We start from the raw sequence: 15,429 nt of genomic DNA on the forward strand, positions 1-15,429 counted from the left end.
CACACAGGTAAAGACGAGATTCCTGGCTGTCGGCCGGATCTCCAGTTTTTCACACGACTCGAGAATTATTTTCATGTCGTGCTCACACAGTTGATTCCTAAATGACCATGAAGCACATGACACAGAAAACTCCCCTGATTGGTCCCTCTGGACACACGCTGTAAACACTACATACGTAGTGAACATTAAGTCCAAACGTCTCTCTCTGAGGTTACTGATGATTGGCTGCGTCTAACCTCGTGCTCCTCGCTGCTTCCAGAACGGATACGACATCACGGAGCTGAAGCGCCCGCTGTGCTCCAGCCTGTCTCAGTCCTCGTCCTGCACCACCGCCCCGCTCATCAAATCCTCGCCCGGCTCCCAGGAGGAAGTTCACCCCCCGTCCGGCTCCTCCTGCAGCTCGGGCGCTCCTTACCTCAGCATCCCGCATCACCATCACCACCACCAGCCCGCCGCCACCAACAGCTACGGCAGCGACGCGGCCTACGCCAACTACGCCGCTCACGCGGGCAGGGACGTGGAGACGAGCGACGGAGGGGGCTACGTGGACGCCCGGTCGGGGTCGCGCTCTCACGTGGACTTTAAAAGCTACGTGTCGCGGATCATCTGGGAGGCGGACAACGACTGCGAGGCGTTCCCGCCGGACGCGTACCACGTCTGGTGCGTGGAAGGCTCGGGGTCGTCGGCGGGAAGCCTCAGCTCGCTGGGGTCCGCCGCGTCGCGGAGGAACACCGCAACAGCCCCCGGCGAGGAAGAGGAGGAGGAAGACGACGAAGGAGGCATGGTTTACGACAGGCTGTCGCGGTGGGGCCCCAAGTTCCGGGCCCTGAGCGAGATGTACGACCGGCCCCAGCTGGCCCTCACATACAGGGACGCAGTGGCCTACATACAGAGGAGCCACACCCACGACATGCTGCCTCATCACCACTAGAGGGCAGCGCACGACACCACCCACCTGAACACGTCAGCACAGAAGGAGGGGCAGGGGCCGGTGCTGCGTTCACGTCCGTCTGAAACCAGAAACACTAAAAACAAGAGACGGTCAGAATGAAAATCACCACAGGAAGGTTTAATTTTAAATCATTTCAAATGTCTGAGAGTCTTTAACTGACACTCAGTTAAATAAACTCTTAATAAAACATTAAATAAAACTTAATGTTCAAAATCTCATCTAGTTTTATTACGATCTGATCATTAATTTGAAGATCGGCTTTTATAAAATGAAAGTTGATAAACTTCACTCACCTGGTGGGCCTGGAGCAAAAGAGACAGTAGTTTAAATTAATTTAAGAATAAGTTCAATCATCACTTTTTCACAGAGTGACACAGAATAAATGTCCTCAAGCAGTAATCATCATCTGATTACAGATGTTTTAGCCAATTAAACCTCAGATTCGAGGAAGAAGAGACACAGTACATCCACTGTAAAAAAAAAAAACACCTGCGCAGGTGAACGTAGGGCCTGACATCTGATTGGCTGCACCGGACTCCGCCTCAGAATTCTCAGTCGTGATTGGCTGCTGTCCCCGCTAAAGGAAAAGCCACCTTTCAGACTGCGATCCTGAGCTCATTCAGCGGCGAGGAGCGAACAGTACGGGAACGGGCGTGTGGGTGAAGTCGTGTTTAAATTCAGTGAATTTATAAATAAAACCACCGAAGAAGAGTAACGCGGGCGTGACGTGAGCGCGGCGGCTCGGCTCCTCCCCTGAAGGCCGAAGGGTCGCTGTGGTTCTGGTGCTCCTTCATGTAGAAAACCAGATGAGGGTCCAGGTCTGAGTCCTGGTTCAGTGGCACTAAAGCACAGAGGGAAGCTGTGAGGGTTCATGAAGCAGCAACACGTCAGACATCTTTATTTATTTTGCTTCTGTTTCAGCTGTATTTATTTCATGTTGTGGCTCGATGACTCTCAGTCTGAAATGTGGACTTTCAGGGTCCAAGGTGACGGTTTTTTGTTTTCGGGGGTCTTAAATGTTCATTTGTTAACACGAACAACATGAAGGCCTTGATGTGAGTCTCACAGAGTTCTTCTTTAAGGGCATTTTAACGCAGCGTTTTCACTTTAACCTGAAACGTACGAACAAAACTTTTCTTTTCCCGCTTCGCCGTCGCTGCGTCTCCACAGGCTAGACCCCCACCAGACCCCCACCAGACCTCCACCAGACCCCCACCAGACCCCCAGCCAACTCAGTAACCAGCTCTCAGCTGCTTCCTGTTGCACTAGAGGATGAGAGAACGCTGAAGTAAATAGTTTGTTTTCAGATGAGATTATTTTTATACTCCCGTGTAGAAACTCCAGGAAGCTGCAGCTCGTCAGTTAACCCGCCGGATGCCGTCACTCTCGCCGTTCTGCGGTTTTGTTTTGAGCTCAAAGTGCAGATTCTCAAAGGCTGAGGTTTTTAGTTTAGGTCGTGATGACGAGCTGGTCGTCCGTCTTTAATCACGGAACCGGCCTTCGCCCATTGGCTGCACTCACAAAGGTCAAAGTTCAGCCGGTTCGAGCACGTTAACTCTGCACTGCATCAGCTCAGGACGTCAAAATACACAACAGCTGTTCAGGTCACGTGACCCCAGAGGCGCCCGAATCTGCTCTACAGGAGCAGACTGGTCACCTGACAGGAAGTCGACACGTCAGTTTCATCCCACTCCTCATGAATTAACCTTTTAGAGGAAGTTTCACTGAACGTCTCCCCGATGGTGAGACGAGGACCAAAAAGGCGCGTAGCCCCTCCCTCCTTCGACCCCTTCACAGCCAAACAAATGTGACTGTTGTTTTTTAGACTAAAGGAGATGCGAGGCGGCGGTTTGTCGGGCGGCGGCCTCGTGTCTGATGGTCGTCGGCGTCATCTCTCCGCCTGATGAATGTAGTTTTATAGGAGGAGGAAACGTTCAGGCAGAGGAGGTCTGAGCAGGCAGAGATACAATCAGAGTTTATTAGGAACTCACAGAAGTGCGAGACTCAATCTGATATTTTAAAGGTTCTGGTGTGAACTTCGGGTCGTGGTTCTCCCCAGAACACATTCACAGAACGGGGATTAAAACCCTTCGTGTCCTGGAGGCAGAACATTTGCTTTGAGGCTCTGAGATCGTTGCCTGGAGACAGATTCATTCCAGCTTCGTCAGTTTTCTTCGAGTCCTCGAAGCTTTGCGTCCAGGTGAGGAAACAAAGCGACGCAGGTGTGTTTGTGAAGGGATGTGAAGCGTCACATGTTCTCATGTCTGCAGTTTTGACTTGTGCTGTGTGTAAATCCAGTGTTTTTAAAGCAGTTTAATACGTTTGTGTGTGTGTGAGTGTGTGTCCACGTCACACACACAGTGTAAGTGTCATGTAGCGCTGAGCAGTGTTGATACGATGTACATATGGACGTTTTATAGCAACCTGACATGAATATTCCTTTTGTATATGACTTTTAATAAAACCGGCTTTTCCCCAAACTCTTCGTCTGAGCTGCTTTCTGATTTACAGGGGGGGGGGGGGGGGGGGGGGGGGGGGGGCGATGAAACAGTTCACTGAGTGGCTGTTCTCAGCAGCTCGCTTGCTCAGTTGCCATGGCGATGCAGATGTTTAAATGCATCCATGTTAATTTAAAAATGATAAGGTAAATAAAGATCTTGGCACAACAAAGTATTAAAAGTAATTATTTTAAGTAAGGGGGGAGTTTTGCAGTAAATAGTACACACTGTGTACCAGCAGTAAGTAGTTTGGAACTGGGCGGTAAAGCAAAGTAACTAAGTACACTGTACTTCAGTCCTGTTTTTAGATGTGTGACTTGAGTATTTCCATATTCTAATACTTTATATTTCTATTTCACCACATTTCAGAGGCAAATACTAGATTATTTTTTTTTACTGCACTACATTAATTTGATAACTTTAGCTACTTTGTAGGTTTAAATTACGAAAATATAATCAAATAAATTGATGAATATTGATGGTTAAAACACCAGCTGCAACACTGAAATAATGGAACACATGAGAGCATCAATAATTAAACTCCAGTGATATATATTGCTCTGAAATGGGTCATTCTGCTAAATGGCAGTACTTACTTTTGGTACTTAAATTCATCAAATATATTTTGATGATAATACTTTTATACTTTTACTGACATTTTGAATGCAGGACTTTAACTTGTAACTGAGTATTTCTACTTTTACTGAAGTGATCTGAGTTCTTCCTCTATTAACTGTGAAGGTTTATAGAAATCCTTACGAGACAATGCTGCCACCATGTGGTCAATCCTGATATTACACAGGACTGCACGACAGTTATTTCCAGGATTTAACAACTACAAGAGTTTCAAGAAGCAAACACAAAGCTGTTCTCCTCAGTTTAAGCTCAGTGACAGAAAGCATGAAAATAAAAACTTTCCAAATGAAGTTATCATTTTTGGATTAAGTGAATGAGAGCAAACATTCATCAGTGAAAATATTATCATTGAGTTTGAAAAGTTAATTTCGTCAGTGAGGAGAAACGTGCAGCTTGTGGAGAAGTTGTCTGGTAAGAATTCCTGATTAAAAAAACTTTTTTAATATACTTTGTAATTCAGTTAAAGGCAAACGACTGAGGTGGATGTTAAAGTCCAAAAAGTTTTCCACCTTTGGAGAGCTGTTAGCTCCTGCGGCTAACGTACCCATGATCACTTCCTGCTGACCTGCTTGTCAAAGCAGGTCTGTCAGCAGAGAGAAGTGCTGCCTGTGACCTCTGACCCCAAATCTACTCCAGCATCAGTTTGTCTCCCTTCCCATCAGCCCAGCAGTGACAGTCTGAGTCCGTCTGTATAAATTCTTCATCATTGTGATTTTTCCTGCTTATTCTGTGTGTGTGTCAGAGCTGCAGTGTGAACGTGGCCTCAAACGCATCGTTCATGTCTCTGAGTCTGCTGGGACCTCTGACCCACCCACCCCACCCCACCCCCCCGCCCCCCTGCCCCACCATCCCTGAGACACAGACAGAGTGGACATGAAGTCCACATGAAGGGTTTGCATTGTTTCAGAGAATGAAGGTGTGTGTGTGTGGGGGGGGGGGGGGGGGGGGTTGCAGCAGCTCGTATTGTCGTTGACCTCTATAACAGGAGGCCCCAGTGTGTCTGAATGTGTCTCTTTCACCTCTATAAACTGCACTTTCACAGTGATTGTACTGTGATCTGGGGTCCACACAGTACTGGAAGAAATATTCAGATACTTAAAGCTAGAAATACCAATTTCAAATACTCGAAAGTAAAAGTACTGCAAAAAATCTCTGAAATGTAGAAGAGTGAAGTTGCACAAAAATGGAACGGAAAGTACAAGTACCTCAAAGTACAATACAATGTACTTAGTACTAGTACGTGGTAGTACTAGTACTGTGTCCCATTAAATTGTGTCTTAGTTGATGTGTGTGTGTGTGTGTGTGTGTGCGTGTCTGTCTGTGTGTGTGTGTGTGAGGCCACGCTTTCCCAGGCCGACACAATACACTCACTCTACAGGAGTTTCTTAAAGGGGGGGGTGGACTCTGTCTGTACCCTATATATGTCACACACACACACACACACACACACACACACACACTTTTACACAGCCACCCACCAAACACTGAGTGAATGCCACAGTCACTGTTCAGGCTCTTAGTGTGTGTGTGTGTGTGTGTCTCTCTCTCTCTCTGCGTGTGTGTGTGTGTTTATATTTGTGTGTGTCTGTCTGTTTCTCTTTGTGCGTGTCTGTCTGTGTGTGTGTGTGTGTCTTTCTCTCTCTCTCTTCGTGTGTGTGTTTGTGTGTGTGTGTGTTTCTCCTCATTAACACGTGACTGTTTTTCTTCCTCATGCAGGAACTCGTCTTTGTTTTCTCTCCAGCTGTTGAAACTGTGAACGTCACACTGACCTGAGATCTGCCGTGTGTGTCGGCGTCGCCGCCGTGTGGAAACTCGCAGAGCCGTAAGATCCACAAACACACTTCATTCACCCACGTGAGGAGAAGCTGCAGAAGCTCTGAAAGCTTCTCCTGCATTTAAAGCCTCATTACCCAGAATGCATTTCAGCATTCTGTCAGCCTGTAGAGACTCGGCAGCTGTTTCAGGTGGAGGTGGTGATGACGTTAGCGCCTCTCTTTCTTCAGAGTGACGCGTCAGCATGTCAGAAAAACTGTCCCTTTAACTTCTCTCCTCGTCATGTGCGCGAGCTCGAACGGCGCCTGTTGCTGATTGGCCAGAACACCTCACCTGCAAGTCTGGAGCCTGAAACCTCTAATTTTTAGTATTTCTCCCATCTCTTGCTTCATTATTAGTAATCAGTCACACAGAACAAACTCATTTCATGTCATTTATTATTTAGAAACTTACATTTGTGAATTGCTCTATTTACAGACATACATTCGTGAACACGCCGGTTCATCGTCGTTCACTGCAGAGTTTCGTTGAGCTGTGGAGGATTCAGGTTTACAGTCACAGGTTGTTTCATCTCTCAGCAGCCTTTTGGCTCGTTCTAGCTTAAATTAAGTAGCCGTACAGTTAATCTTTATTTAAAAAGGCACGAAGAGGACAGGCAATTCAACAACAGGTGTCACAGAGCTAAGTCCTAAATAGCTTGGCCTTTGGCAGTGATCACACGGAGCTCATTCATCACTGGAACATTTTGTTTTTACATATCAACACGTTTTAAAACACACGAAGGCTCATCAATAAATACAAGCACTGAAAAATGAAAACTTTGCACAGTCGTTGGCAGTTTTTTTTCATTGCAACTCAAGTTTTCCAGGAATGTAACAAGACCGTGCAACCAGGTTGCAGCTATAATAATAAAAAAAGGGAATTATTGATCCACAGGAACAGGCCAGGTGCGTTCAAACACCTGCAGGTTCCGGGACGTCCCGCAGAAATAAAACTCTTCCTATGGCTCACGTTGAGAATCGTTTGTTCATCTAAAGTTCACACTGGCGGCTTTTAGGAGAGAATAATTCAAACACTTTAATTTCATCGATGTGGGAAATGAGCTCTTCCTCGTTTCCAGTTTCCTGAGAATCTGACTGAAGCACCATCTGAAAGCATGCGAGCCGCGATTTCAAGAGTAGCACCAGTGGAAACCCCCCCGGATAAAAACAAAACATGGCCTCCCCGTCAGCGTCTCGACGCCACCTCTGCCGCCCCCGCAGGCGAGTCTGCGAGCCCCCCCGCTGCCGCGCAAACGACTCAGAGTCGTTAACCTGTGAATTGAAAATTGGCCTAAAAGCTGCATTTCCTGCAGTTTTCTAAAACCAAACGAATAAAAAGACGGACGGACATCAGCGTCCCGACTTAGTGTTAGAAAACAAAACAAAAACTGTGCTACATGAAGTCGGCTCGGCGAGGAGCTGGTGTGGTCTGACGGGTCGGCCGTCGCGGCGGGTCAGACCGGAGGGGGAGCGTGTCTCGCTGGCTGAGTCCTGTTCAGGGATTGGCTGGTTTCTCTGTGCTGCTGGGCGGAGTCAGGATGGCTCCCGCGGGGACGGGCGACATCTGATGTTCGGGGAGGTGGATCTGCCGATTCTGAGCTTTTCTCTGCAGGACGAAAGTTAAACGTGAGTCTCAAAGAGCTGAAATCTATTCTGAGCAGCTGCTGGACGCTAAACTGGACTGTGTGTGTGTGTGTGTGTGCGTGCGTGCGTGCGCGCTCACCAGCAGGTCCAGGTACGACACGTGTGTCTGGATGTTGTGTCTGTCGTCAGATTTGACTTTGGGGAAGTCCTTCAGTTGAGGCGTGGCTTCAGATCGCAGCGTGTCCATGAAGGGAGTCATCCACCGAACACACGGCGCCACGCTGTCCCACGTCAGGCCTGAACACACACACACACACACATTAAGAAAAACCACCTCCGCTAACACGCTCACTAACAGTTCACCGCTAATTTATTAAAGAAATGTTGGCGACAGAATAAAAGTCTCTTTATTTAATTCGTTATAAAGAAAAGATTCTTGTTAAGTGCAGCCGAAAAGTTTAAACCGAGACGTTCAGGCGGGAAAATCAAACTTACCTGAAACTTTATGGACGACGTCAAACGTGGAGAAGTGGCAGAAGGCAGCGGCAGCCAGAACGCTGTAGCTGTAGTCCAACGAGTCCACGTCCATCATGCACAGGTCGAGCAGCTGCGACACACAGGTCAAAGGTCAGCACGACGTGCCGCAGAGAAGCGGCCGCCAACAGTGGAGTGTGTTTGTGACGCAGGTGCGAAGGTACCTGCGTGATCTGGATGTACGTTTCCTGCGAGAAGTGCGGCACCAGGAAGTTCTCTCCGTCCGTCTGGGCTTCGACCTGAGCGTACAGCTTCAGCCAGGAGATGGGCGTCTCGGGACACAGATTCCAGTCCAACGCCTGCGGGAGACGCCGACATGCAGGTCAACACATGAGGACGGATCCACCCGGTGACGGTTCACCCTGACACGGTTTATCCTGCGTGTGTGTGTGTGTGTGATACCTTTAGCATGTGAAGCTCCGTGCTCTGGATGTCCCACATGTCGCAGGCTCCATCTGTGACGTAGGCGAACTCAAAGATTTTCGGAGGGTAGATTTCCTGAAGAGAGAACAAAGTTTTTCAGAATAAAAGTAAAACGAGCTGGAACGTTTCATTCGTCCTGACTTCAGTGAGGCGTGATGTGACCTCGTGAATAAATCCTTTTCTTGTGCTTGTGTCACGTGGAAACTTCAGAATATCAGTCGGTGTGTTTGAGGAGGAGGAGGAGGGACTCACTTCTATCTTGGAGGCGATGAAGAGCGCCGTGATTCCGAGCAGCTGCAGGTGCTCTTTGCTGACGTCCTCCTCCGTCAGCATGAAGCGGTCGAAGTAATCCTGAGCGAGGTAGGCCGTCTGCCGGTGGAGGCTGTACACCTCACTCACCTGCACAAACACAGTTTAAACAGCTGATTTAACACTTTCTGCATCTTAAAAAAAAAAAAAAAAAAAAAAAAAACAATCACGTGGAAACGTTTTTTCAACCAGCCCCCGACCTCGAACAGCCAGTCCAGCAGGATGGCTCTCATCTTGGGCTGCAGCTTGGGATGCCTCTGCAGGTAACTCTTGTCGTGGACGTACTTCAGCTCCTTGTTGAGCATCTTGATCCACACGTCGTCTGAGCTGGCCCAGCTGGAAGACAAACAGCACGTTTCACCATCTTTAACTCTGAGACGAGTCACCGAGCAACATCTGCTGCTGCTCTGAGTGATTGATCTCACTGCACTGTGTTACAGCTGTCCACATGTGATCAATCACCCAGGACGCATGTTAAAGGCAGGCGTGAACACCCTGAAACTGGATCAGCTCACAAGTCTCAACCAAAGGAAGAATTCATGGTGAGCGAGGACATTAAAGCGGGCGGAGGTGTAAAACACACACACACACACCTGAGACGAGGGATGGGGGAGGCCTTGATGAAGAGGTTCTTGAATCTGTACTGTTTGAAGCTGGATGAATCTGCAGGCTCCAGCTCTTTGTGGGGGGTTTCGATGAGGACGCACGGACTCGCTCCATCTTCCGACCAACACTTCTGAAAGCAGAGAACAGATGGTTCAGACCACCGGCGAGCTCGACAGGATGGTCAGCAGACAGGACGATGATAAAAGGATTAAACTCATGTTACTACATAACTTAGTCTTATTCTATTGTCCACAGATGCGCCTGGAAATCTGAACGTGTGTTTACAGATTGTTGCTCTGCTGCAGTAACGGCCCCATATTATATACATACTATAACAACTGTTTGTTGCTGGATGCATTTTAATGAATGTCACTTCAAGTTTAACTGTAATTAAATGTGCAAGGAATAAAAGTTTCTTGATGCTGAAAACTTCTCAATGTTCCCCTAACAGGGGTCGACTAGTGGTGGAAGGCGGTACTGCATGGGTCCTGCAGAAACTCCTGAGTCACTCTAACATGCTCCTGCAGCCTGACCTCATCATAGAAACACAAATTAATAGAATAACTGGCTCGAGGTGCTCAGTACGCTCAGTGTTCAGTACATAGAAAAGATGGCGAGACAGAACTGCGTTAAATACGACGAAAAATTAAAAACAAATCAGGCAAATTAGTGACAACAGCTGAAACAAAATGGACGCTCTGAGTAAAGGACACAACGTTTAGAATACCGGCAAAAAGGTTAACTGTAAATTACAGGCTGTTCATTAATATAGATGCTATTCAAAGCACAGTTTTAAAACAGGGCAGGACGCCCTGGAAGGGTGGGGACACAACCAGATAATAAACTAGTAACAAACACACGTCCTGGTCTCAAACCTTATCAGTCATAAACACACGATCACTCAGAGGGACTGACGTGGGGACACCGACCTGGATTTCATAGCTTTGTTTCTTGGCAGCAGGTTGGAGTTTTTTCTTGGAAGGCTGGAGAAGAAAATCAAAACAAACAGGTGAGTGTGTGCTAACAGCTAGCAGGACGATAAGCCTCAGAGTAAACCTGAGTGCTGAAGGCTTTAAACACTGAACTGAAAGATATAATACAAGCAAGAAACACAAACCTCAGACTTCCTCTTCTTGAGGGGGGCTCTGGCGGCCGGCTCAGGTGTGTTTGAATCTCTGGCTTGCAAAGTGATGCGACCACTGAAATTAAAAATAAATTAATGAGCATCGTACCTGCAGATGAAAACTATGATGTGATTAAATCTGTGACATTTACGTGACGCAGCAACTCATAAATAAACCCTGTGGCTTCAGGTTCAGACAGCCTTTACTTCACACAGGAAGTCTCTGGTTTCCTAACGTGACCCCAGCTGGTGGATAACTCATCAGAACGTGCTCTTATGTTTATTATTCCACTAATTCCACAAAACTGTGGCCACGTATACACCTGTAATTACTGATATGAGAAAATGTCCTTTATGAGTATTGTGATAATAGTTTTAAGCCCTTTCAAGCTGGAGCGAAGGGGGCCATGCCTCTCTCCAACAAGGCCTCCTGTAGACCACAGTCTGAACACACTGACAGATGCTCACCTGCGTCTGGACATGGTGTCGAGTGAATTTATGGCTCTGCTGCAAAGACAAAGAGGAAACAGGTGAGATATAGATGCATCGATAATAACATTATAGCCAGAGAAACACAAACCTACAGATGGATCACAGATAGGATGAGGAATGAGGGGTTTTAAATATTAATTCAGCTCTTATGGAGCAATTTCATGACCTCTTGGAGAGTCCTGGGACCTTGATGTGGAGCCTCTGGGCCCCAATAATCACAGCACACAACATGGTAGAGGTGCCTGGTGTGCTACCCTGGGGAGGCTGCATGAGCCTGGAACAGGCCAGAGCCAAGTAAGATGACCCAACAATGCTGCAAAGAGCCAGCCTGGCTCCTGTGAAGTCCTGGAGGAGCCACAGAGGGCCCTCAGAACCGCAGGACCCCAAAACAAGAGAAAATCACATTTCATAAGGCTCATTTTGAACTTGGTGTAAGATGTGGTTAGCCTGTGATAACAGATAAGAGTTAGCTCGTAACCACCAATAAAGAGCAAAAGTAGCTCGACAAAACTATAAAAGTCGACTAAGAAAGCTAAAGCGCCACATGTAGAGACCGTGATAACCATTATTAGTCGAAAACGGTTAAAAATGATGTAACTGTGAGACATTAAAGAGCCAAACTAGCCAGAGAAGCTCTGTAAGCTAGTGTGGAAACTCCAGCCAAAGGAGGGGGGCTGGCTGTTCCCTCGATTTCAAACAAAAAAAGCTCCAAAATACCGCATTTCAATGCCAATTTCTCGTATTCAGCGAAGAAGCACACTTCTTCAGACAGCCCTGGCGTAGTTTAAATGCACGAAAAGGCCAAAATATTAACTTTATTTGAGGATTCAAACTCAAAGACGCGCCAATTTCCGCAGCGCAAAAGCGGGAGGATTTGAGCCCTGCCTCCCCGAAACCTCCTCCGAGTCAGCGGGGGAAAACTAGTGGAAAGGACCGCTAAAGATCGACCATATCGACTTTAAACTTCTCTCAGCTGCTGGAATGAAATCGTCTGAACCAGATGTCTAAATACAAACCTTTTCCAAGAGCGTTAAGCGGCATTAAATTCGGGTAAACCGAGACCACTGCGAGGGTGAGCTGTGCAGGGGAGCTACAGCAACTAGCAAGCTTAGCCCGGCAGCTGCTAACGAGGTCAACAATAACCAGCTAAGTTAACGTTAACCTAGATATGCAGATGAGCCGATGTTGCACAGCTTTAGCATGCAAACAGCTGAATACGTGTTTGTTTTAAGAAAACGGGAAACGGAGCAAAAAGCAACTAAAAAAACACTCCTCGGAGTTTTAAAGTTACAAGAACAGCGCCAGAGTTTGTACAAATAAACTCCTCTGAAAGCCAAACACACCTACAGGATCAAATATGAGATCCAAACGAGCTAAAGCAGATGCCGCCAATAGTGGAAACCCCTTCAAATATGGACAAATACAAGTTAAAAACAAAGATATGGCTGCAGACCCTCGCTCGTCCAGATTTAAATCCACTTAGCACAAAACTGCGCAGGGAAAACGGACGTTGAAGATCAAAATGCACGATTCAAACTCCAGGAAGGTACTGACAGTGGAAACATGTCATAAAAGCACATATATCAGTATAAATGTTCTGTCCGGCTCGGTGGTCTTACCTCCTCAGTGTTGAATGAATGAATGCATCAGCTGTGGCGCCGGCGCCAATCCTTATATCCGCGTATGCCTGCCGCTCCCCACTGCGCATGCTCGTTCCCGGTTCCCAGAAACGCGCTAAATGTTCAAATCTGAACTGAGATTCTGACAAACGAACAACGCCGAATAGTTTAAACGGGCTTATTTTACCCTTTTCTTGGCTGTGGTATGTTATTAGAAGCACCACTGCGCGATTAAACTGGCTATTTACCGTGTTTAACCCGAGCCTACATTCATTTCTAACGGACAGCGTATCGCAGGAAGGTTTTTTAACGTAAACACCGTTTTCCGTACGTTCCGGTTAAACTTTAACGACTCGGCAGACGCACAGAAACCGTCTCACATCGGAAAATTACGGCAATTCTTATACTTCATGGAGTTATTTAACGTTTTCTTCGCGGCATCGAAACAGCTTCCGCGTAGGAGTCCCGCCTGTAGGAGGTGGCTCCGTGACGTCAAGCCAATGAGAGCACGAGGAGCGATTGCCGCGTGCAACCATCGCAGAATGTAAACAGAAGCGCACATGGAGCTACTGTCAAACAGCCGGTGAGTCCTGACGTGAAGAAACTACTGCTGACATGTGGCTTTATTTAGCTTCATGTACATAAAGGACTATCTATCTAACATCCGGCGGTGCGAAGTAACTAATTACATTTACTCGCGTACTCTTCTGTGTACAATTTTGAGGTACTTATATTTCCACGTTTAGTTACTGTAATATCTCCCCTCCACATCACAAGGTAAACACTGTTCTTTTTACTACATTTAGTTTAAGGATTAAGATTTTACATACAAATGCAGTGCACATTTGTATGTAAAATCTCATATGCACCATATACTTAATATTAGCTTCACCTCAACCAACTACAAAATATTTTAAAATGCTGTTAACACATCATGAATAATAATTCAACAGTTTACAATGATACACTACTTTTCTTTTGACATTTTAAGTACATTTTGATGATGATATTTAAGTACTTTTTCCTTAGCAAATTTTTGGGTGTAGAACTTTAACTTATAGCATATCAGGTATTTTTATATTTTACTATTACAACTTTTACATAAGAGAAGGTCCTCAGTGCTTTTTCCAGCACAACTGAATACTGTGTTCTTCTTGTTTGATGTGTAGTTTCTTGTTGCAGGGTTTTGTACAGTATACTGTTCATTACAGATTGGAAATTTAAGCATTTGGACAGTGATGTTTTTTCTTGTGTGTAAAAGTACGCATTATCAGACCCAAAATGAAGCATTGAGTGGTGCAACTAATTGTACCTCCTTTATGTACTACCGGTTGGCTTAATTGACTCTATATCAGTGCTACATATGTTAGATGCTCCTTAAAGGTTTTTAAAACTTTAATCTGGAAAGTAAGTGATGAAAATAAATGTAGACGAGTCAAAGGTCCAATATTTCTCCATGAAGTGCTGCAACATGGAGCCTGAAACCTGAACTAAACCTGATGATATACAGTAGCTTGAAAAAGTACTCATACCCTTGAACTTTTCCACATTTTGTCACGTTCCAACCACAAACATAAGTATATTTTATCGGCATTTTATGTGAAAGACCAACACAAAGTGGCACACAATTGTGAAGCAGAAAGAAAATAATACATGTTTTTTTATTTTTTTCACAAATAAAAAACTGGCATGCAAAAGTATTCAGCCCCCCCCTGTGTCAAAACTTGGTGGAAACGCCTCTCACTGCGATTACAGCTGCAAGTCTTTTGGGGTATGTCTCTACCAGCTTCGCACATCTAGAGACTGTGAGCAGCAGTTTTCAGATCTTGCCACAGATTCTCGATTGGATTCTGGTCTGGACATTGACTGAGCCATTCTAACACATGATTATGTTTTGTTTTAAACCATCCCATCGTAGCTCTGGCTTTATGTTTAGGGTCGTTGTCCTGCTTGAAGGTGAACCTCCTCCTCAACATGATGCTGGCACCACCATGTTTGACAGAGGGGAAGGTGTGTTCAGAGTGATGTTTTGCATTTAGGGCAAAAAGTCCAACTTTGGTCTCATCTGACCAGAGCACCTTCTTCCACATGTTTTTCCCCCCACATGGCTTCTGGCAAACTGCAAACAAGACTTCTTATGGCTGTCTGTCAACAATGGCTTTCTTCTTGCCACTCTTCCATAAAGGCCTGATTTGTGTAATGCTTGACTAATAGCTGTCCTGTGGACAGATTCGCCCACCTGAGCCGTGGATCTCTGCAGCTCCTCCAGAGTTAGCAGAGGCCCTCTTGGCTGCATCTCTGATCACTGCTCTCCTTGTTCGGACTGTAAGTTTAGGTGGACGGCCATGTCTTGGTAGGTTTGCAGTTGGGCCATACTCTTTCCATTTCTGGATGGTGGATTGAACAGTGCACCATGAGATGTTCAAAGCTTGGGAAATCTTTTTATAACCTAACCCTGCTTCAAACTTCTCCACAACTCATCCCTGACCTGTCTGCTGTGTTCCTTGGACTTCATGAAGCTGTTTGCTGACCAACATCCTCTTAACAAACCTCTGACCTAATGAGTCCACACAGGTGGACTCATTAGGTCACATTTGATCATTCAGCAATCATCAGGCAACTTCTGAAGGCAACTGGTTGCACTCAGAGAAAAGGGGGCTGAATACTTTTGCACGCCACACATTTCAGTTTTTAATTGTGAAAAAAAAAATTAAAATCATGTATAATTTTCTTTCTGCTTCACAACTGTGTGCCGCTTTGTGTTGGTCTTTCACATAAAATGCCAATAAAATATATTTGTTTGTGGTCGGAACGTGACAAAATGTGGAAAAGTTCAAGG

General features: G+C 46.0%; 2 protein-coding genes across 2 annotated transcripts in view; one reads left to right on the forward strand and one right to left on the reverse strand.

Annotated features, from left to right (window-relative positions):
* The window catches only part of si:dkey-22o22.2 (neural-cadherin), a 113,993-nt gene extending 110,582 nt beyond the window's left edge, over positions 1 to 3,411 (forward strand). The window contains exon 34 of the mRNA XM_041941845.1: positions 260 to 3,411. Within this exon, the coding sequence (XP_041797779.1) occupies positions 260 to 931 (672 nt within the window). The 3' untranslated portion in view covers positions 932 to 3,411. The remainder of the gene's footprint in view (positions 1 to 259) is intronic.
* Positions 3,412 to 6,309: 2,898 nt separating this feature from the next.
* On the reverse strand, positions 6,310 to 12,635 carry ccne2 (cyclin E2). The gene is made up of 12 exons (XM_041941846.1): positions 12,591 to 12,635; positions 10,948 to 10,986; positions 10,474 to 10,555; positions 10,286 to 10,339; positions 9,344 to 9,486; positions 8,951 to 9,086; positions 8,694 to 8,840; positions 8,421 to 8,516; positions 8,183 to 8,317; positions 7,980 to 8,091; positions 7,624 to 7,781; positions 6,310 to 7,506 (listed from the first exon to the last, which is right to left on the reverse strand). Exons 2-12 carry the CDS (start codon positions 10,959 to 10,961, stop codon positions 7,396 to 7,398), a joined length of 1,188 nt encoding a protein of 395 aa, XP_041797780.1. The 5' UTR covers positions 10,962 to 10,986; positions 12,591 to 12,635; the 3' UTR covers positions 6,310 to 7,395.
* Between the last annotated feature and the right edge of the window lie 2,794 nt (positions 12,636 to 15,429).

Source organism: Chelmon rostratus, chromosome 8 (genome assembly GCF_017976325.1).
Source record: "Chelmon rostratus isolate fCheRos1 chromosome 8, fCheRos1.pri, whole genome shotgun sequence".
In the NCBI taxonomy this organism is placed as follows: Eukaryota; Metazoa; Chordata; class Actinopteri; order Chaetodontiformes; family Chaetodontidae; genus Chelmon; species Chelmon rostratus.

Excerpts from the sequence above, each read along its gene's own strand:
- ccne2 (XM_041941846.1), bottom strand. Across the intron at positions 9,087-9,343 it reads TCCCCCATCCCTCGTCTCAG|CTGGGCCAGCTCAGACGACG; the intron begins GTGTGTGTGTGT and ends TTTGTCTTCCAG. Across the intron at positions 8,318-8,420 it reads CGGAGCTTCACATGCTAAAG|GCGTTGGACTGGAATCTGTG; the intron begins GTATCACACACA and ends CGTCTCCCGCAG.